The sequence below is a fragment of the Lolium perenne genome, chromosome 1 (genome assembly GCF_019359855.2).
Source record: "Lolium perenne isolate Kyuss_39 chromosome 1, Kyuss_2.0, whole genome shotgun sequence".
Classification (NCBI taxonomy): domain Eukaryota; kingdom Viridiplantae; phylum Streptophyta; class Magnoliopsida; order Poales; family Poaceae; genus Lolium; species Lolium perenne.
In genome coordinates, this window is record NC_067244.2 from 133691448 (window position 1) to 133715094 (window position 23647).

The 23647-nt window shown below is 49.9% G+C and overlaps 1 protein-coding gene across 1 annotated transcript; it reads right to left on the reverse strand.

Annotated features, from left to right (window-relative positions):
- Nucleotides 1–2316: 2316 nt before the first annotated feature.
- On the reverse strand, nucleotides 2317–7620 carry LOC127302825 (membrane steroid-binding protein 2). Its single transcript, XM_051333470.2, has 3 exons — nucleotides 7374–7620; nucleotides 6991–7276; nucleotides 2317–3006 (listed from the first exon to the last, which is right to left on the reverse strand). Exons 1-3 carry the CDS (start codon nucleotides 7543–7545, stop codon nucleotides 2718–2720), a joined length of 747 nt encoding a protein of 248 aa, XP_051189430.1. The 5' UTR covers nucleotides 7546–7620; the 3' UTR covers nucleotides 2317–2717.
- Between the last annotated feature and the right edge of the window lie 16027 nt (nucleotides 7621–23647).

Here is a 23647-nt window from a genome sequence, read left to right on the forward strand (position 1 = left end):
CCGCGGGGTAGGCTACTGGCAGCCATGTACTGGTCATGACTTTGAGTGAAACCCTGTTCACGCAAAACTTGCAATTCAAGGCTTAGTCCATTGTTCAAGTGTGAATGGATGTAGCTTAAGGTTCTAGGCGGAAGTTCAACTTAACAGTCTCCGCTGAAACACTGGTATATAAACAAGCAGCGAGTATTGGTAAATCTCTAAATGGGGATTTGAGATCTGGTGGGGGATTGTTGAAATATTGGGCCTACACTTAGTGGCCCATACTAGATTTTAGATTTTCCTATAAATCTCAGAGCCCACATAGTGGAAGCCTTGTGAGTTTGAGCCCAAGTTTGTGGCAGCTCACTAGGGAGTGGCAAGAGGTGGGAAGTTTAGTCTCACATGGAAAGTTGAGAGGAAGTTAGACCACCTTATAAGGTGGGTTGTTCCACTACTAGTAAGTGAGTGAGAATATGAGTGCTACACGCGCGCGCTCCTCCTCCTCCTCGCTCGCTCACCTCGACACGACACGTCACGTCGCGTGCGCCGCGCTCGTGGTGAGTGGATTGAGCCTCGAGCCGAGACTTTCCTTACTTTTTGCAGCTCAGGAAAACGAACAGAGTCCTAGACGGACGCGTCGCAGTTAGTCGGTTCGGGTCGCTCCCGGATCGTGGGCTATCTGTAACCGACTCGAAACGTTCGTACGACGTGGGCGTGGCCCACGTTGTCTAGGGTTTCCCGAGCCTATATAATCTCTTGCCCGGCTACCGCAGAAATATACTGAATACACGAGTTAGGGTTCCCACCTCTCTCTGCTTGCGCCGCCATCGTAGCCTACTCCATCCCGCTCGCCGACGTGCATCGGCGAACGGGAGAGCAGGTCTCCGGAACCACTCGTCCTTGCGATCCTGTACGGGAGAGGGCGAATTAGGTTTTTGGGAAGCGCTCTGCGCGACTGCTCAAGCTCTTCATCACGGGTCGCCTTCCGTCCAAGTCGGGCGGTGCTGCCTACCGTCGTCTTCAACACCGTCTACTTCGACCCGTCGTCTCCGTCGTCAACAACGTTGTCATCAACAACGTTACTGCCGCGACATCATCTGCTACACCTCCACCGCCACCTCCACCAGATCGGTACGTGCGACATATCTCGATCTGTTTAGCGATAGATGTTGTACTGTTTGCTCTGCTACTGTTCATGTTGATCACTACATCTAGTATGTTCGAGTTTCACATGTTAGTAGTTACTGTCGTCATGCTTAATATTCTGGAATTAATTATGAAAATTGTGCCTAATTATCCAACAAAAACTGCGTGTTGGAATGGTGTGAAAAAACAAACACATGAAAGAGATCATGCCGAAATAATTCCCTGCTCGTCAAGAAGCATTGTACTGTGGGGTGTGGGCGGGGCTTATCTTTTACGAACACTGATCTCCATCCTTAGATGCTACTAATTCCACCTATTAGGCTGTTAGCTGCTTGCGTTCCACACTGGATGGCAATTGGCAAAGGAAAGCAGCCCAACGTCTGTTAGGCTGTTAGCCTCCTGCGTTCCATAGCAAGTAATATCATGCTTGGGTGTTGGGCTGTTGATGTTAGCATGCCATTTAGCCTCGTCAAACAAAAAAAGAAACTAAAAAATCCGGTAAACTGAACCCAAAATGAATAGGCTCTTGTTTGTCAGCTGTCATGCCTAATCTCAACCAAAAAAAAAGGCAATGAGAAAAGTAAAGACAAACGGGTATCAACTGCCGTATGCAACCGTAGAACCTTGGCATCCAGATGGCAGTGATGAAATCGTGCGTGACACCAGCTCTGAGAGGCTGAGACGAACAAAAGCATTCTTTAGGCTGGGCATGCGCTGTCTGTCTGACCTTGGCACTTGACAGATAGGGTAACACTGACAGAAACAACTCCTGATTGGTTCTTCAGTGAGCAATCAACGCTGCATCCTGGAAGCTCGTTAATGTGAATAGCATACCTGAGCTTCTAGATTTCATAAAACTGCTTGCTTAATGTCAGGTAAACAGATAATGTGGTTAGCATTTTTCTGACTTTGGTTTGATACGGAGTACATTATTGTATAGTTTCTACCCCTCTACGAAGTCAAACCAGGTGCGATAGATACTTGCTGCAACAAAACCAGGTGTGATAGATACTTGGTGCAATAAAAGTTTGAATGGCATTATTCGTGCTGTTGAAAATGTTCCCTTCTAGTACGGTGCTGCTTGTTTTAATCTGATCAGTAACTGTTCAATCAGACCTAACAGACATTGGGCTACCTCATATAAAGGGTTACTACTGTAATGGCCCCAGTAATCGCACGATGAACACAAGATGGCACATAAAAATAATGTTTACCAAATAATTAAGAAAGTTTGTAACATGATGAGAACAAATATCAATAGGCTCGTCATACTACCAACTGCTCTTCAACTAGGTAGTTATATACTACTAGGATTGAGCATTGACCATCAACACATCCAACTAATAACATGGCAGCATGTTCTTGACAAGGAAAATCAACAATATTATCTCGTCAACCCATGATTGATAGTACTCTCAAGTTTCTAATTACACAAAGTGACAGCAGATCTGTCAATTCCAGTCCAGATGCATGTAGCTTCACTGTATCAGCTAGGAGAGCATCCAGTTGCCCCCTTCGGAGCCTTCATCAGCAGTGACCTCCACTTCTTTCTTTCTCGTCAAACTTCAGAATCAATTATATCTATTGGTGTCTCAAGGTGCTTTTTCTCCATTCAATTTTACAGCAGGAGCTTCCTCCTGTATTTCAGAGGTAGTGCTAGCACTGGCCTCTTCTACGGGTCCTGTTGTTTTGATGCTCCCTACCTTCACATACTTGCTGATGAACTTGTACTCCCAGTCTTGCAAGGCGCTGAGCTCAAATGGACCGAGGCCAGATACATCACCTGTCAGATCTTGAGGCTCAAAGGACATCTTCGCCAATGCCCTACTGGCATCTCTACCAGCAAACAATGCATATGGTCCACCAGGCCCATAGAACATTCTGCATAACAGCAAACTAAATCAGAAATAGGCATAGTGATGCAGACCAATGTCAAAGGTTGAGTTCAGCAAGGTTTATACTATGTATAACAAATTTGAATCTTATTGGTGCCACAGCAAAATATTGTCTGGGTAATTAGGCGTGCAATTCTACTTATTTGACACATCACAGTTCACCCAAACCTCAACTCAAATGATAATATCCAAAAAAAACATCATGATCTAAGTTTATGGGTACAGTTAAAAGATAATATAAATGGAATATGGATCGATAATTTGACATAAACCGACAAGTCTACAACTACTAAATACACCATGAGGATTTTTTTCCCGCTAAAGAAATACACCATGTGGAAGCATTGAACAATTGAACCTACATCCTTGCAAACATACCAACAGCATAAAAGCTCTATGCAAAACATCATAATTCAGAGACTCCAGCACTATGTACATTTATATGCATATTTGAATGCCTGGCAAACATGTCATTAGCTGGGCTTCTAACACCGAAAGCATTTGAACCTTTCTTTCGTGGACTTGTCAAAAAGTAGTAACATCAGTTTGGGATTGCACTCTTATTGCACAACTTTGTGTCCAGATTAATCCTCTTATTGCACAATTGCCCGCGATTCTTTAAAATCCCACATTCATGATACTTTTTTTTCGAAAGATCCAGCAATTGCTGGCTTCCATTGATAAGTAGGGGGAAAACTTTACAGGTGCGTGCCCGAAAATGAAATTACATCACGGGACAGGCGGAGAACGGAAGAGAAAAGGAGAGGAACCGAAAAACAAAGGGGGATGAGAGAACAGAAGGTTTCACGGCGGATCAAACAGCAGTTCTCTGAGGGCTTTGGCATTGGCAAAAGCCCACTCCCGAGCCTCGTCTCTGATGCAAGCGATGATGGTCGACTTCGGTGACAACCTGTTGTTGAAAATACGGGAGTTCCGTTCCTTCCAGATACCCCAACAAACAAGGGTGAAAAGGGATTTGATTCCCTTTCTGTGCCGCGGCTGCGTCTTTTCCATGATCTGGTGCCAAACTGTTGTTAGGCTTCGTTCATTGACCCAAACTATCGGAGCCAAGGAGACACAATTCGTCCATGCCGCCACGCCTCCCCAAATCTGCTTTGCAAATGGGCACTCGAAGAACAGATGCCAGGAGGTTTCGAGGTTCCGCACGCAGAGCGGGCAGAAATACTCGTTTGGCCATCGTCGTCGTTGCAGGCGATCGGCGCACCAGAGACGGTCGTGGAGCAGCAACCAGAGGAAGAACTTACACTTGGCCGGCGCCCATTGTTGCCAGACAATGATAGGAGCCTCCGAACGGACCTGGCCCTCGAAGTGGATCTTGTACGCGGAGCTGGCTGTGTAGGAGCCGCCCTTGGAGAGCAACCAGGTGATGGAGTCGGTAGTGCCCGGACGCAAGGTCGTGGCGTGGATCATCCTCCACAGGCAGATGAAATCGTGGAGGAGTTGCGGGGGGAAATTCCTGGCCAGATCGTGCACCCAGCTGTTGTTGTGCAGGGCGGCGGCGACAGTCTTGTTTTTGCGTCGTGAGGCATCGAAAAGCCCTGGAAACTGATGATGGAGGGGAGCATGACCTAACCAGGAAGACCGCCAGAAGAGAGCCCGTTTACCGTCGCCAAGAGAGACCCTAGTTGCAGCATGAAAGAGGGCCCGATCCCCCTCGTCGCAAGGAGTGGGCGAGCCAAGCCATGGCCTAGGCTCATCGCACCACTCCATCCAGAGCCAACGGAGGCGAAGGGCACGGGCGAAAAGAGTTAGGTTTGGAAGCCCGAGAGCTCCATGCTGCGTGGGCGAGCAAATTTTCTTCCAGCTAACCTTGCACTTCCCACCTGCCGTCGTGTTGTCCTCGATATCCCAGATGAAAATGCGTCTTAGCCTATCGAACTCCTTTAGAAAGCTTGGAGGAATCTTGAGGACCGTCATCGCAAAGATTGGTAGGGAACTGAGCACCGAGGAGACAAGAGCTTTGCGCCCTCCCGCGTTGATCCATCGACCTTTCCAAGCAGCAAGATGGGATCTCGCCCGATCCATGATGTGTTGTAGATGGACGTGACGAATCCTGCCCAGGCATAGCGGAAGTCCTAAATAACGAATAGGGAAGTTCACTTTGTCGCCCGCAAAGGAGGCGAGCACGGTGTCCAGGTCCAAGTCCTCGCAGCGGATCGGAGCGACGGAGCACTTAGCTATGTTGATCTGAAGTCCTGTCGCCTGGCCAAAACAGCGAAGGATGCTGAGGGCCACCTCCATCTCCTCAGCATTGGGGTTGAGGAAAAAAACTGCGTCGTCCGCGTACATACTTAGTCTGAATTTTGCCTCGCGCACCGGGAGCGGGGAGAGGAGACCAAGATCCGTAGCAAATTGAAAGAGCTTCTGAAGGGGATTGATGGCGATGATGAACAGGAGAGGGGACAGAGGGTCCCCCTGCCGGAGGCCACGTCGGTGCCGGATGGGAGAGCCGATGGCGCCGTTGAGAGAGACCGCGGATGTGGTCGAGGACAGCAGCAGGGCAATCCAGTCCCTCCAACGTGAGGAAAAACCCAGGTGTTGCATCAAGTCCAGGAGGTATTCCCATGAAACCGAATCAAACGCCTTCGCGAAATCCAACTTGATTAGAAGGGCAGGCTTTTTCTTGCGATGGAGTGAGCGAGCCAGGTTCCTCACGTATAGGAAATTGTCGTGGATGGTGCGTGTCTTAAGGAACGCGCTCTGCGCCGGCGAGATTAAGCTTGCAATGACCTTTGTGAGACGGCGAGCAAGCACCTTGGCGAAAAGTTTTGCGACGGAGTGTATCAGGCTGATTGGACGGTAGTCGCTGATTGACGAGGCGCCGTCCTTCTTCGGGAGCAGGCAGATGAAGGCACGATTCAGCGCGGCGAAGTCCCCGTTCGCCAGGTGGAAGATGTGGTGAAAGACCTCCAAGATGTCATGCTTGATAATTCCCCAGCAGCGCCGATAGAAAATGCCGGTGAAACCGTCTGGCCCCGGCGCCTTTTCCGCCGGCGAATCCTTGATCGCCTCCCAAATTTCTTTGGAGGTGAAGGGATTGTCCAGACCGCTGCCAAGAGGTAGCGCAGGAAGGTCCATGGCGTCCCAGTTGAAAGAGAGGGACGGCGTCGCGGGAGTGCCCAAAACCCTAGAGAAGTGGCGGTGAACGGCTTCCTCTTTTTCCTCGTGGGTGGTGACAATGCCACGATCCGTCGTTAGCGCATGCACGAAGTTTTTGCGGCGTCTAGAGTTCATCTTGACGTGAAAGTAACGGGTGTTGGCGTCGCCTTCTCTTAACCAGGTAATCCTGGAGGCCTGACGGCGACGCGATCTCTCTATCGCGGCCAGGCCCAACACTCTGGTCTTCAGCAGCTTACGAAGCTCGAATTCTAGCGGGTTGAGGGCGCGGAAATCTTGTGCGACGTCAAAGCGGTGAATAATCTCGTTGGCGAGGTGAAGCTGGAACCTGGCATCCCCAAAGAGTTCCTTGCTCCAGGAGCGAAGGGCCCGCGCGGTGCGACCGAGTTTAACGCGCAGCCTAGTGAGTGGATTGGTGGATGGCATGCCCGGAGCCCACGCCTCTCTGACGGTGTCAAGAAAACCCGCGTGACGCGGCCAGAAATTCTCGAAACGGAACCTGGCCTTGCGCGGCGGCGTGCAGATGCTGGTGATGAGCAGCGGGCAGTGGTCGGAGTGCGAGGACGATAAGGCCTGCACCGTGCAAGGCGAGAAGATGGCGTCCCAGGCTCACATTCATGATACTGCTTTGTGCATTTCACTTTGGCATTGAAATCGTGAGTTTAGAATAGTAGACAAACACGTTGCAATAATTAGTAAATGTGATACCATTGATCATTTAATCACAGGCAAACTCTCTGAATGATTTAGTAGTCTTGGCAGACAAAGTCTGAATTCAAACAGCAGAGCCGAAAATGAAGGTTCATAGGGGGCATGACTAAAGGAAGTGGACCTGCTCTGTGAGATGTCGTAGATCTGGCCCTTGATGGCCATCAGCAGCGGCTTCTCAGGGTCAGACCCGTCGTACTGCCGCAGCTCGTCCGCCGTGATCTCGCCCACCTGCACTGGCTCGGGAGCTGGGGGCAGCGCCTCCTCAGCTACCTGCACCCGTCGCTGCGGCGGCGGAGTCGGCGGAGCGAGGAGGCCGGACGCCACCTTGTAGACCACCGCCGCTGCAGCCACGGCGGCGACCACGGTCCCCGGAGGCGCGGCCCTCGCCGCCTGCCAGAGCTCCGCCACTGCAACCACCAAACAATCGGAAACAGCACATCAGGTTTGAAAGAAAATCGCAAGCGACGAACGGATAATTACTGAGTTTCAGAGCAGAGAGCTCACGCTTCCCCGGGATCCCGAGGCCGCCCGGCGCGGCGCTGCACCGCACGGTGCCAGAGACGCGGTGGCCGCTATTCGCCGTCAGACGCAAGGTCGCTGACGCGCGCGGCCGACTGGTCGTCGGCCCGGCGGCGGACGGCAGGGTGACAACGGTGAGAGACGAACAAGACGCCATTCGATCGATGATCTGACGAAAGCTACGGCCAACCGGTTTCTACTAGTCTCTCTTCCTCTTGGCAAAACAACACTACTCCAGTACTACTAGTCTCTCTCTCTCTTCCATTGTCAAAAAAAAAGTCTCTCTCTCTCTTCCTGCCAGTTAAGTAGAAATATTAATTTTGACTGGTCTACAAATTTGACTCTGACAAAATACTATTCCGCCGCCGCAGCGACGCATTTCGTACAAAGCAGCCTTTCTTTGTTTTCTTTTGAGAGTAAGCATTATATTATTTCATTAATAGAAAATCAAGTTACACGAGTAAATAAACGTGAAAACAACCTAACATAGGAGAAGACTAGGAAAAAGGCCCGTGCGTTGCACCGGGAGAGAAAATATGCAAATAAAAAAAAACTGAAAATCATCTTCCTTCAATTTTACTCTTAAATTTTTTCTCCCTAGCAAAAATGTGAAACTTTTAAAATTCCCCCACTCGTTGCCTAGCTTGGGTACTTGTCGTCAATGTCCTGGGCATTGACGCCTTCCTCAGCATGCCGTCACAACTTGTTGTTTGCAAGAAAATTATCATTTCTAATGTTGCATCAGTTAAAAAAGTACAAATGCGATGTGAATTGTGAAATATAAATATGGAACACGTAACATGCATCAATTATTAATTTATAGAAGAACACCTTCGATTCACATAGAAATCATAATTTACATAAGTACATTTGCCCGTGCGTTGCCACGGATTACATTTTAGAATTTTATCAAAGAAAGTCCACCAACCAACAAGGCTCCAACCGTCCAGGGTCGCCGCCCTAGGGACCAGGCACATCACGCCAATGAACCGAGACAAACCGGAGGTTACCACCGACAAAAGAGGCACCAAAGCAGAGATCCCCTTCCAGAACGACATCCAGCGCCCCCATGGTTGCCTTTGACGAAGATATGCGAAGATATGGGGCAGAGGAAGATGGGCACGAAGGGTCAGGGCCTCTGCCCTGGCCCTTCCACCAGCCGTTCTACCCGCCCCCGCCAGAATCCATGCTCAGCGATGCACGAGCCCCTGTGCCGGAGAAGAGCAGGCCCACCTTGGATAGATTGGAGCGCCCGCCCGCGTCGCCCGCCGTCGCGAGCAAGCCCTGCACATGAAGCCACCACACCGCCGCTAGGCAGCAGTGCCGCCGCGCCCTCCGACCAGCACATCGTCCCCGATGACCAAGTCGGCCCGTGCCACACCGAGGAGGAAGGATGGTCCCCGCCACCTACGCCCCAGGGCTTTGCCCGACGATGGCGGGGGGGGGGGGGGGGGAAGTGGAAGGACCGGCGGCGCGCAGCTAGGATTTCGCCATGCTACTCGCGGTGTCGTAAAGAAGAATAATAGTGTTTAGAATTCAATGTAAATACATATTTTGGATCAGCGGATTTTTTTCTTCTTCTATATATTCTAGTTAACGGGGTCTCTCCAATCATGTTGTGCTCGCATGTATTAGTCGGAGGTACATTTTTTCTTAGATTTTATGTGTTTTGATAAGGAGTATTAGACTTGCTTATCACTAAATATATCATAAAGTATTCTTTCACAAAATCATGGTATTGTCTATGTTCAAAAAAAAAATCATGTAATCCCTAGTTCCACAAAAGGACTCTACTTAATAAATACAAAACAGGAGAAGGATTTTATGTTCGAGAAGCAAAAAAAAGACGAGAGAGGAGCAACCCCATTCCGGTTGTAGGCATGTGATCCCCTCTGGAGATACATGCGGACAAAGTGCTGAACCATGAAGTAGCGGCGGCGAGTGGATTTCGGCGAAGGAGCAGCGGCCGCCGCCGATGTCTCTTAACCTGCGCGGTCCGGCCAACTGCACGCCGCCGCCGGGGTCCGGTACTTCAGATTCAGAACATCCCCCAATTTCTCTCTCCCCGTGTGATTTTTTCGGGTCACCGTATAATATTCCCTATCCTCTTTCTCTTCGGGATCTGGATCTTAATTAGGCCAGCCAGTTTAGATCAAACTCACCAGAAATCCCTCTATTCATGCAGGCAATCCCTCCTTTAATTCATATGCGCAGGCAGCAATTTCAGCCAATCAATCGAAGTACATCTTGTTGATTCACCCTGCTGATATTCCAAGCAAATTCGAACGTATATAAACCGGTTGAAATCATCCTAAGAAAACGATGTGGGACTATTTAAGAATAATAATTCGTTCGGTTGCTGCTTTTCTAAATCCCAATAGAGAAGCCCACCAAATGGAGGGCCCAAGAGAAATGCCGATGTCCAGGGGGTGAGTGCGACGCGGGCGCGCGCAGGAAACGGAAGTATATTTTTCTATATATACTGGACGAAACGTTTTTTACACAGAGCGGTGGTATTTTCTGTAATATTATCTGGAGATTAGGGGTAATTAAAAAACGGACGAAATTTTTGGGTAGAAACCTTACTTCCTTTATTAGTAGGTATAGAAAATAGTTGTCCTGAAAACTTTGCAGAAGAAACCTAAACGATAGAAATATAGAAAATAATTCCCTAGGGTTTCCTGCACTCGCCGAAGCCAGCGGTCGCCGCCAAACTCCAACGCCACCTAGACGCGCGTTGGAAGAGACGCCGAGCCTCCACCCCTGCTAGATCCAAAAGAACATCATCGCCAATAAGACTTTGTGAGTCGATGAGCAGGCTTGCTGCAAGCAGCGAGACACATGTTGCTATGGCACATGGGGGACATCCCCGTGCTATCTTAGACCAAGATCCACCGCATCCCATCGATGAAGCCGAGAAATAACGACAAATCCACCACCTCCGACCAGCATCCTTTCTCCAGAACATCCACCTCGCCCCGATCCCCAGCACTGTCGTAGACAACGACAAACGCCAGCGACATGTAGAGAAACAGATCTCACTAGATCTGAAGAGCGTCGAGATGACCAAGCCGCCGACCTGAAAGATCGACAAGCACATGTTGCCAACAACTTTGAGACGCCACCGTGAAGATCGCCGCCGATGTGGGAGTGAAACTGAGGCAGATTTATTTACCCAGGCTCCGCTCCCACCACCCCAACGATGCACCACAACAGACAAGCCCTAACTACAAAAACGGAGGAACGATGTCCCCTCCCCCTCCTGACGTCGGAGCGGCAAGCAGAGGAAGAGGGGCCCAAAGCTCCCGCCGATGGAGATGGGATCTTGCCACCCGCCGCTGAGAGAGAAGAGTAGGGGCAAAAGCAACCTTTCTTGGGACCGTTTTGCGATCAAATGAATGTCAAACTCGAAGCGAAAAAAAAATGCAGTAACAATTTTTAAGCCTACTACTAAATATAAAAAAACCAATTCTAAGCAAAACAAAACTACGATATGGAAGACGGTAACTTGCTGAAGCTTGGTTAGCTTATCTCATCAGTTTGCAGTTCCTCCCTGCCGTAGCTTTCTTAATCATCAGATTATCAGATTAGAGTATTAGAGGCGCCAAGCGAGTATATAGCATACCACTACCTCTCGGCGCTCTTATACTGCGCCTCCGCCTAGGCGAGGTGGGACTAATCGAAAGGATAGCACATTAGCGCATCGTGTCAAGTTTGGTAAGCTGTAAGCCCTACCCCAGTCTGAGTTTGGTGTTTAGATTATGATAATACAATATGATTTCTAGAACTATTTTTGCTTATTCTTGTCATCAGGCTAACTAAGTGTTTTCTTTATTATGGATATTTTCATAACATATCATAAAGTACAGATTACGTTTATCCTAATAATGCAGCTCAGCAAGCAGCTAAAAAAAGATGGACCCGTCTAGCGGGCGGCCGCGTGCCTGATGGTAGTTTCTGGCACACCCTAGATTTAGGAAAGTTTCAGCTGTCCCGATAAAAAAGGAAAGAAAATAAATTGCCTCATATCTCTATCGATGGCACCCTACTCTTCCTTCCCATTCCCGAATCGGCCGCCGCTCCATTTTCTGCTCCGGCCAGGAGAACCGCCGCCGCTGGCCACCCACATCCGCCGATCGAACCGGAGCGCGCCGGCGGGGAGGGCCCCAACTCCTTCCCCGACCATCTCCCGCCGACCGGCCCTGCACGCCGCCGGGGAGGGCCCCAACTCCTTCCCCGACCTCCAGTTAGCTGACGGGCCCTGCCAGCGCCGATCTCCGCTGCCGCCTCCTCGCGCGTGTCGGGCTCCCTTCCTCCTCCTTTCGCAGTGGCCAGGAAGCGGTGCGCCGGTCTCCCCTGCCGCCTCCTCGCGCGCTGCCGGCCTCCTTTCGCGGGGCTGCTGCTTCCTCATGGCGCAGGAGAGGACCGGATGGCCAATACTCAGGGGAGCGGAGCTCGCGCGGCGCCCCGGGGCTGGAGGAGATGACCACGAGCAGGTTGTGCGGTTGGAGAAGAAAGTGATTGGGAAAAGGGAAAAAAAAGAGGATGTGAGAAAAACGGGGCTGAGACGTGGGTCCTCGTGCAAGAAAATTGTTACTTGCCTAGTAATGCTAATTTGTTGCCTAAACGACATACTAATCTGCTTAAATCACGCTAGTTTGTTGCCTATTATTATATCTAATATATGCGGCCACAACAATATAGTCACATAAGTGTTATCACCAGAATTTGATCGGATCAGTGGTGGGCCGCGATCAAGATTGGGCTTGAAGAATATACATGGAAGAAATACGTGAACCGGCCTTGTACACGAAGTTTGGGCAGTTTGCCCTTGTATCTGTAAATATAGTAGGATACGTGCCGGTTAGTTAGAGTTTGGCTCGTGCACGGTTGGGATTGTTCCCACGATAGAAAGTCTACGGACTATAAATATGTATCTAGGGTTATCGAGAAAAATAACAATCACGTTCACCACAAACCAATCTAGACGCATCGCCAACCCCTTTGTTTCGAGGGTTTCTTCCGGGTAAGCATCATGCTGCCTAGATCGCATCTTGCGATCTAGGCAGTACACGTTTATTCGTTGTTCATGCGTTGCTCGTGCTGAAGCCTTATTGATGGCGAGCAACGTGGTTATCATAGATGTGTTAGGGTTAGCATTGTTTCATCATGTCACATGCTTTCGTCCATGCAACCCTTAGACGTCTAGCCGCCCTTACACCTATCTTAGGTGTAAGGGCGGCACCTTGCTTGATCATTATTTAGTAGATCCGATCCGTTATGATTGCTCCTTGTTCTTCAAGGATTAGTTTAATATCTGCATAGTTAGGCCTTGCAAACGGGTTGAAGGATCCAGTAGCACGTAGGATGTATTTTGCTAGCCCTAGATAAGATGTTCCGGGGATCAACTTCATGTTGGTTTTTAGGCCTTGTCTAGGGTTGGTTTATTATCACCGTGCGTGGCTGCCAGGCTCAATCACGCGTAGGATGTTCCGATTATGCGGTGAAAACCCTAAATCGTCGTAGGTCGTTCTAGCTATATATCGATCAAGCAGGACCACCATGTGATCGTAGACCTCATACGAACCATGGGTGGATCGGCTCCTTGAGCCGATTCACAGGACAACCTGAGAGCCGATCGAGGCTCGTATTTAATGTTTACGTGTATGCCATGCAGGAAACTAAGCGACGAAAATCCATCACCTTCCTGATCAGGTATAGATCAGGTGGCACGCCCTTGCACCAGCATCGGGACGTGCGTACCAGAGGCTTTGCGGGCCGTCGCTCGAGGGACCAGGGCCAGCCGCAGCTCTGAGTTGTTCCCGGCTCTACGTGTTGCCCGTCGCTACTCGCCGGTGGGTTTCTGACGCCAATACATTTCTGGCACGTCCGGTGGGACCGTCTTCGACATCAACTGCATCGCCATCTACATCTGAGATGGCGGAAGGTACTCCAGTCACGTACGAGGATCTGACCGAGGAGCTCAAGAAGAAGTATGACGAGGTCAAAGCTATCCTCGAAGCCGACCTCATCGGCTCTTTCCAGAGGACCCGCTCACACGGCATCAGGTGGAAAGGATTCACGCCTGAAGGCGCGCTCGATGGAGTGGACCTGTCTACCCCTTCAGAAGAACGCACCAGGTCTCTGCGTCAGGAGATTAATTTCATGGTAGCTCATTCGCTACACCGCCATTCTGAGAATCTGGTGAACACTTTGGAGCGTGTTGCCCTTCGGGTGATCCAGGAAATCATGAGGCATCAGTACTCTCCGCCAGGACCTGCTCTAGGGACTCACCAAGGAGAAATACCACTCCAGTCCCGACCACCGCTGCCATTCGCGTTGGCAGCACCAGAAGCGCGCCAGACTGCAGTAGCTGGGCACTCACGAACCAGACTACAATAGCAGGGACTTCCGGAACAGCAGGAGGAGCTTCTAGATCAGAACTTGACAAGCAGACGTGGCTAGCTAAGTACGCCACTCCGACGAACCTCCAGAGCTCAACTCCTGCAGCTGGCTCAGATCGTGAGAAGCAGACGTGGCTAGCTAAGTATGCCACGCCAACAAACCTCCAAGGCTCAACTCCCGCGGCTAGCTCGGAGCTTGAGAAGCAAGCGTGGCTGGCTAAGTACGCCACTCCAGCGAATCTTCAGAGCTCGACTCCTGCAGCCAGCACCGCGGATCAGATCAGTACAATCTTGAGAGACCAGTTCGGCATGGTGCCGAAAAGGAGGGCAATCGGCTATTCCAAGCCGTACCCCAACGAGTACGATTTGATCCCACTACCACCCAAATATCGGCTCCCTGAATTCTCCAAATTTAGTGGGTCAGATGGCTCCAGTTCAATCGAGCATGTGAGCCGATATTTGGCGCAGCTGGGCACGATCTCAGCATCAAATGAACTACGTGTGAGGTTCTTTGCACAGTCCCTCACAGGATCGGCTTTCGGGTGGTACACCTCGCTGCCACCAGATTCAATCCGGACTTGGAAGCAGATGGAAGAGCAGTTCCACATGCAATATCATTCAGAAGCTTCTGAGGCTGGCATTGCCGATCTAGCACAAGTACGTCAGAAGCGCGGAGAAACAGTGTCAGAGTACGTCCAGCGCTTCAGGACCGTTAGGAACCGATGCTATTCGGCTCGTTTGACTGAAAAAGAAGCAGTCGAGTTGGCGGTAGTGGGTCTCGCATCGCCGATCAAGGATATGGCTTCCCAAGCAGACTACCCTTCGCTGGCGCATATGGTTCAGAAACTGTCATTATATGAACAACGCCACCCAGACTTGTACCAGGATAAATTCAAACGTGCGGTAGTCCTGGTTGAGGCAGATGAAGATGAAGGCTCTGCGGGAGATCAAGAGGTAGCAGTGGCTGAATGGACTCGGGGGGCAAGCCCCGTGTCCTGTAAGTGGGTCAAGCCACAAGGTCCTCCAAAAGGGTTCGACTTCGACGTTACTAAAGCTGAGCAAATTTTCGACCTCTTACTCAAGGAGAAGCAGCTAAAGTTACCCGAAGGCCTCAAAACCCCCACGGCACAGGAGTTGAACGGAAAGCCATACTGCAAATGGCATAACACGTTCACCCATACCACCAACGACTGCAGGGTGTGGCGTCAGCAGATTCAAATGGCGATTGAGCAAGGGCGTCTAATCTTCAGCCAGTACGCCATGAAAGTTGACACTCACCCCTTCCCCGCCGTTAACATGGTGGAGTGCACTTACCCTGGGAGGTGCCAGCCAGGTTTCTCGTTCAGCATCAACATGGTAGGGCCTGGGCACCACTCTGGTAAGGATAGAGACGAGGGCAGCCGCTCTCGTAGCAAGGACAAGGAGGAAGTCGTTCCGCGCGATCGGCTCCGACACGATGGCAAGCGCTACATCACAGAGGGAGAAGTGAAGAATGTGCGATATCAACGACCTCTCTCTGATCATCTCCTCAACAAATATGTGAGTCAGTACGACCAACGCCGACGATACGATGACGGTGACGAAAGAGATAGTCTGGCTAGCAGGGACGCCAGGAGACATCGTCGGCATGATCGAGACGAGGAGAGATATGAGCGCCATGCCAAGAACAAGTCAGGAGAGAAAGACGACGTGGACAAGCCTTTCGGGAATTTGTCCCTTCTTCAAACACTGCTGGGATTCAGGAATGAGCCGATTGCCTACAATCGGCAACTGCCCAGAATGTAGACAGAAAAAGAAGAGCACAGGAGACGTGTCAGTATTCAAGCGTCTAGGACCTCTCCCATCTCGGAGCAAGCAAGCTGAGTCCTCTCGGGTGGAAGATCTCGAGGAGTTAGAAGATGACGATGAAGAAGAAGAAGATAAATACCACCGGCCAAGGTGGTGCCCTGATGGACTCAGCCGTTCCCAAAAGCGTAGGGTTCAGCGACTACGTGGCTTGGAGGAAGCCGAAAGGTTATACCTGCACACGTTGAGGAAGGCGCGGCCTGATCTGGCCGCGAAAATTCAACGAACCCTGGATGAAGAGGGTCGACCACAAAAGATGGAGTGGCGCCCCAAGCAAAGGAAAGCCGATGATGAGACATCGGCTGGTACAAACATGGTGTTCATCCTTCCAGCGGAGTTTTGTGCTCCAGGATTAGACGAAGCACCTGTGGCACAACTTGACTGCGGCCCACGGCCAGTTATCTTCGAGAAGCCACGAGAAAGAAGCTACAGGCACCTGAAGGCCCTGTACTTACGAGGTTACATCAATGGGCAGCCTGTCAACAAGATGCTGGTGGACACCAGAGCGGCAGTCAACATCATGCCATACTCCATGCTACGACGGTTGGGACGCTCTAGCTCGGATCTGATCAAGACCAACGTTACATTGAGCGATTTCAACGGCCAAGCATCTGAAGCACAAGGTGTTCTGAACGTGGATCTGACTGTAGGGAGGAAAACTATCCCTACAACATTCTTCATCGTCGATAGCAAGAGCACCTATGCTGTCCTGCTAGGGAGGGATTGGATCCACGCCAACTGTTGCATTCCATCCACGATGCACCAATGTCTGATTCAGTGGGATGGAGATGAGGTAGAGGTCGTCCACGCAGATGACTCAGCCGAGATTTCAACGGCTGGCATGAACGTTTGGGAGACGGCAGGCCAAGAGCCACTCTCAGGCATCACTTTGGACGACTGCGAGTGCATCGACGTGACAAAAAACGGGGTGAGGCTGGTCTTATCCACCGGCCTGACCGTGTAACAAGAGCAAAAGCTAAGGACGTACATGGCAAGGCCGATCCTTGTGATCGGCCCCAAAAAATAAAAAGTGATGATCTTGTCTCAAGCATGTCGCGTAGAGCACGAACACGATGTAAACCTTCATTGAGCAATGCAATCAAAATGGGGGCCGATTCCAGCAATCGGCCCATATTATCCTTACCACACGTTTTCCCTGTGTTCAGTGTCGATCTAACAGGTGACGGAAAGCTAGGGTATGGGTTTACATCGGCTGATGAGCTAGAGGAAGTCGACATTGGTCCTGGGGATAAGCCACGACCAACTTTCATCAGCAAAAAGTTAGATCCACAGCTCAGGAGCCAGATGATAGCTCTGTTAAAAGAGTACCCAGATTGCTTTGCATGGGATTACACAGAGATGCCTGGGTTAGACAGGAGCATCATCGAGCATCGGCTCCCTCTCAAGAAAGGATTTCGGCCATTCCAACAACGAGCACGTCAGATGAAGGCCGAAATTCTCGAAGAAGTCAAGAAAGAGATCGAGAAAATGTTGACCGCTGGGTTCATCAGGCCATGCAGGTATGCTGAATGGATCTCCGTGTGTACTGTGAGAAAAAGGACGGCCGATGGCGTGTGGCAATAGATTTCCGAGATCTCAACAGAGCCACTCCAAAGGATGAATATCCAATGCCTATGGCAGAAACATTAATCAATGCAGCTGCTGGCCACAAGGTGTTAAGCTTCATGGATGGCAATGCCGGCTACAACCAAATCTTCATGGCTCCAGAAGATATACACAAGACCGCATTCAGAGTACCAGGATCAGTGGGCCTGTTTGAATATGTGTTCATGACTTTTGGGCTGAAGAATGCCGGTGCAACGTTCCAACGAGCCATGAATTATATTTTTCATGATTTGATCGACAAGTTGGTGGAAATCTACATCGATGACGTGGTGGTCAAGTCTGTCTCCATGGAGGGACACTTGGATGATCTGCGGCGCATCCTAGACCGAACTCGGAAGTTCGGACTGAGAATGAATCCAAAGAAGTGTGCCTTTGGTGTGACGGCCGGTCAGTTCCTAGGGTTTCTGGTCCATGAACGAGGAATTGAGATCGGCCTGAAAAGTCAAGAGGCGGTACGTACCATGCAGCCGCCTACCACGAAGAAGGAGCTCCAACGTCTTATCGGCAAGATCAACTTCGTCCGACGATTCATCTCTAACCTGTCAGGACGAATTGAGCCGTTCATGGCGTTGGTGAAGATTAAATCCGATGACGAGTTTCACTGGGGGGCAGAACAGCAGCAGGCGTTTGACGAGATTAAGCGGTATCTGACAACGCCGCCTGTGCTAGTTCCACCTCAGCAAGACAGGCCGTTCTACATCTACCTATCAGTAGCTGACACGTCTATCGCTTCAGTAGTGGTGCAACTCTACGAGGGTGTTGAAAAGGTCGTTTTCTACCTCAGCAGAAGGATGTTGGATGCAGAGACAAGGTATCCTGAGGTCGAGAAGCTATGCCTTTGCCTGTTCTTCACCTGCACCAAGCTTCATCACATCCTTTTGACGGCAGAAATCATCGTCATATGCAAGTCAGACGTTGTCAAGCACATGCTGTCGGCTCCTGTTTTGAAAGGCCGACTTGGTAAGTGGATGTTTGCATTATCGGAGTTTGATCTTCGGTATCAGCCTGCGAAAGCAGTCAAGGGACAAGCGTTGGCCGATCTCATAGCTGAACGTATCAATACTAATATAGCAGCACTATCTATACGTGCATGGGCTATGTTCTTCGATGGATCGGCTTGCGACGAAGGTTGTGGCATCGGCATTCTGCTCGTGTCGCCTCAGGGGGCAACATATTCCTTCTCCATCAGGCTGTCTACACCTTGTACCAACAATGTTACTGAGTATGAGGCAGTGCGCAAGGGAATGGAGTTGCTTCTGGAAGCCGGGGCAGAGGCGGTGGAGCTTTTTGGAGACTCGAAGTTGGTGATTTCCCAGCTCACGGACGAATACAAGTGCGAGAGTGAGTCACTCTTCCCATATTGGATGGAATGTCGTGAGCTGATGACACATTTTCGGTACATCAATTTCAATTGGGTCCCAAGATCTCAGAATACCGACGCCAACGATCTCGCACAGATGGCGTCAGGCTATAAGGACATATCAGACGGGTCAGAAGTTCAGGTGCAGTTCCTAGAACAGGATGATTGGAGAGCCGATATCTTCAATTACTTGAAGGATTCGGCTCGGGGGGCACCTAAACAGATAAGATACAAGGCCATGAAATATGTCCTTATAGTAGATGACATGTTCTACAGGACGCTGGAAGGGTTACTGCTCAAGTGCCTGGGACCAACTGAGTCTAATCGGCTCTTACATGAGGTGCATGAAGGCGCCTGTGGAACTCACCAATCGGCTCATAAGATGAAATGGCTGATTAGGCGATCAGGATTTTATTGGCCCACCATGCTTGAGGATTGCTTCAAGTACTACAAGGGATGCCAAGCGTGTCAGATGTTCGGGAAGATTCAGATGGTACCCGCATCAGCAATGAATCCCATCATCAAGCCTTGGCCATTCCGAGGTTGGGGCATGGATATGATCGGCAAAATCCATCCTGCGTCGAGCAAGGGCCACGAGTGGATCCTGGCCATTACAGATTACTTCACCAAATGGGTGGAGGCCGTCCCTATGAAGAAGGTAAAATCAGAAGATGTTATCAAATTTGTGAAAGAACACGTCATTCATAGGTTCGGGGTTCCTCAAACCATCACGACCGATGGAGGTTCGGTCTTCATCTCTAAAGAATTCAGAAAGTTCTGTGATGAGATGGGAATTAAGCTGATCCGATCATCTCCATACTATGCTCAAGCCAACGGGCAAGCTGAAGCGTCCAATCAGAGCCTGATCAAGCTGATTAAGAGGAAAATTGACGAGAACCCTAGGGTTTGGCATGAAACATTGTCAGAAGCTTTGTGGGCCTATCTCATGCCATGCCATGGAGCTATAAAAACTTCGCCATACCAGCTCGTCTATGGGCAGGAAGCCGTATTGCCTTGGGAAATTACGGCTGGATCGAGACGTGTCACGTTTCAGAATGACCTGACAGCTGAAGAATATGCAGCTCTGATGAGTGATACTATTGAGGATGCAACGGAACTTAGACTTTGGTCGTTGGAGAAGATTAAAGAGAACAAAGCCAGGGTAGCTCGTGCATACAATAAGAAGGTGAGACCAAAGGAGTTCCAAGTTGGTGATCTAGTATGGGAAGCAGTGTTGCCATTAGGAACCAAGGATAAAGCATATGGCAAATGGTCTCCTAATTGGCACGGTCCATACAAAGTCGTCCAGGTTTTGAAGGGTAATGCATACATGCTGGAGCAGCTGGACGGCGCCAAGTTCCCAGCAGCTGTCAATGGTCAGCACCTCAAGAAATATTTCCCAAGCATGTGGGATGATGGACAGTGAAACATGGGGGCCGATTCAGAAAATCGGCCAGTAAAAAAAATTATATACAAATCACAGCCGATGCGCAGACATCGACTTGAGAAATATGGATACCAGTACAGCCGATGCATGGTCATGGACTTTAGAATAATGAAAAAGCCGATGCATTGCCATCGACTCTAGACAGAACAAACTCAATTGGGCAGGTTAACAGATCAGTTTCGAGCCAGAGTTCATGGCATTTGAGATGATTCTCTCGTTGGATTTGCTGAATCTGTGCGTTGGAAATTTGAGGATGGCGTGGACACGGATGAGATCTGTTTAACCGTGTGAATAGGCATTTGTTTGGCCTCAAGTTGTGTTTATGGTACGAGCCGATGCTCTGCCATCGGCTCTTTGTGCAGCAACTTCGTTTGACGATCGGCAAAATTGGCAAGAAAGTAAAATTAATAGAAGAATATTTTCTTCATTAATAAAGGAGAATTCTTACAAGGAAAGAGCCGATTGCTCAAGGGAGGAAGAGCAAAAGAAGGTCTATTGACCGATATGCTACTACTACTAGACCTATACTAGTAGACCCTACTCTACGGGCCGTTGCTGCCCTCGTCATCGAAGCTCTCGTCGGCGCTGCTGCCGGCGAGCTCCTCGTCGCTGCTCCCATAGGCCTCTATGGGAGCCTCCTCCTCCTCCTCGTCGTCATCGTCGTCGTCATCATCCGATCCGGCGCGGAAGCGCTTCGCCGGCGGGTAGTCCTCGAGGGAGTCGTCGTCGTCTTCTTCTTCCTCCTCCTCGGAGGAAGTGTAGCCGTCCCACGAGAACGAGTCGTCCTCGCTCGTCGCTTCCAGCTCCCCGTCGGCGAGGAACCGAAGGTCGTCGTCGCCGCTGGTCAAGGACTTGTCGTCCTCGGACCAGACGTAGGGCTCGTGGTCCTCCTTGTCCCACTCCGATGCGGCGAGGATGTCGTGCGCCGCCAGCGAGCCCCACTCCGGCGTCGGCTCACGAGATGAGGAAGAATCGAGGAAGACTGACGAGGTGGAGGAGGACGAAGAGGAGAAGGACTGGGAGGAAAGATCCGACGAGGCGGAGGAGGAAGAAGAGGAAGACATGGCTATGGGAGATGGGGAATTTTTTGGGTGCCGATGGCCAGAACAGAGCAAGGGGATGAAGAGGCGAACTGTTCGGCGCGGTTAAATAAAAGGGGATATAGTGGAGATTCAATGCCACAGCAGTTTCCGAGGAAGTGGTGCCCAAAGGAAAAGAAAAACAACGGTCAAATCACGCGGAGAAGTTGAGAAGGCGAGGCATCATGATGAAGGATACTGCGACGGTTTTGCTCTGTCACGACATGACCCGACGAAGAAAAAGCAGAGTGATTTTGGAATTATCAATTCTAAAACCAGGGGGGCATGTGTTATCACCAGAATTTGACCGGATCAGAGGTGGGCCACGATCAAGATTGGGCTTGAAGAATATACATGGAAGAAATACGTGAACCGGCCTTGTACACGAAGTTTGGGCAGTTTGCCCTTGTATCTGTAAATATAGTAGGATATGTGTCGGTTAGTTAGAGTTTGGCTCGTGCACGGTTGGGATTGTTCCCACGATAGAAAGTCTACGGACTATAAATATGTATCTAGGGTTATCGAGAAAAATAACAATCACGTTCACCACAAACCAATCTAGGCGCATCGCCAACCCCTTTGTTTCGAGGGTTTCTTCCGGGTAAGCATCATGCTGCCTAGATCGCATCTTGCGATCAAGGCAGTACACGTTTATTCGTTGTTCATGCGTTGCTCGTGCTGAAGCCTTGTTGATGGCGAGCAACGTGGTTATCATAGATGTGTTAGGGTTAGCATTGTTTCATCATGTCACATGCTTTCGTCCATGCAACTCTTAGACGTCTAGCCGCCCTTACACCTATCTTAGGTGTAAGGGCGGCACCTTGCTTGATCATTATTTAGTAGATCCGATCCGTTATGATTGCTCCTTGTTCTTCAAGGATTAGTTTAATATCTGCATAGTTAGGCCTTGCAAACGGGTTGAAGGATCCAGTAGCACGTAGGGTGTAGTTTGCTAGCCCTAGATAAGATGTTCCGGGGATCAACTTCATGTTGGTTTTTAGGCCTTGTCTAGGGTTGGTTTATTATCACCGTGCGTGGCTGCCAGGCTCAATCACGCGTAGGATGTTCCGATTATGCGGTGAAAACCCTAAATCGTCGTAGGTCGTTCTAGCTATATATCGATCAAGCAGGACCACCATGTGATCGTAGACCTCATACGAACCATGGGTGGATCGGCTACTTGAGCCGATTCACAGGACAACCTGAGAGCCGATCGAGGCTCGTATTTAATGTTTACGTGTATGTCATGCAGGAAACTAAGCGAAGCAAATCCATCACCTTCCTGATCAGGTATAGATCAGGTGGCACGCCCTTGCACCAGCATCGGGACGTGCGTACCAGAGGCTTTGCGGGCCGTCGCTCGAGGGACCAGGGCCAGCCGCAGCTCTGAGTTGTTCCCGGCTCTACGTGTTGCCCGTCGCTACTCGCCGATGGGTTTCTGACGCCAACAATAAGAGATCTTAAATTGCCTGCGGTATGCGAAGTTTGGTGAAGTTGTCGGCAAGTTCGGTGCTATAGAGTCTGGTTGTGTGGATGATCTATTGGGTATAAAAGTCTCAGAGTGGCTTTATCGGACATCGATATTGCTCAAAATTCTTTACGTGAGGCCGTCGCTTTGGCGCGAGGCTCCAAAATTCTTTGACGCGAGGCAAATAAGGGGCGGGGTAGGGATTGGCCGGATATAATCTTCGTTTTTTCTAAGATGTTTGCTCGTTGGCGAATAAAGGGGCACGAGAAAAAACAAAGACAGAGAAAAAAGGAAAAATACTCGGGTGTGAGAATTGCACCATTGGACATCAAAGTTGCATTATCGCACACCAGGTTCTGTGTTGGCACAAAAGTTGTTTTTTCATGAACCAAAGTTGCTTAGCTGGGCATCAACATTGCTCCATAGGGCACTAGAGTTGCTTCGCTGGACTCCACAATTGGGCCATCACGAACCAAAATTACTCCGTCGGACACCAAAATTGCTTTGTCGGCTGCCAAAGTTGCTCTGCAGGGTTCAAAAATTGCGTCGCTGGGCACAAAAGTTGCGTTGGTGCGATGCACGCAAGGGGCATAGTCGAGTAATTGGCTGGATCTATTCCTCATTTTTCTGATATGGATTACTTGTTACGAAAGAAAGGGACGGGACAACAAAATAAGGACAAAAGAATAGAGGAAAAAAAACATTGGGTCATAGACATGATTTGTTGGATACAAAATTGTGCACCAGAATTGCACCGGGCACCATAGTTGCTCTATTGGCACCAAAATTGCTCCGCTGGCATCAAATTTGCTCCACCAAGAAGCAACTTCGATGCGTGAAGAAAAAATTAGATTCACAACAGAGGAAGCAACTCTCCAACAGCTATAGGCAATTTCAGAACAACGGTAGTAAACTTTAGAATAACTAAAAGCAACTTAGCAACATTCAAACAACTTTAGTGCCCGATAAAGTAAATTAGGCACCAATGTTGCGCTATCATGCACCAAAGTTGCAACGTGAGGCGCCAAAG

Coding starts and splice junctions, on each gene's coding strand:
- LOC127302825 (XM_051333470.2), bottom strand. CDS start 7,545: ATGGCGTCTTGTTCGTCTCTCACCGTTGTCACCCTGCCGTCCGCCGCC. Junction 7,277..7,373: donor CCTCGGGATCCCGGGGAAGC/GTGAGCTCTCTG, acceptor TGGTGGTTGCAG/TGGCGGAGCTCTGGCAGGCG. Junction 3,007..6,990: donor TACGACATCTCACAGAGCAG/GTCCACTTCCTT, acceptor GCTGTTATGCAG/AATGTTCTATGGGCCTGGTG.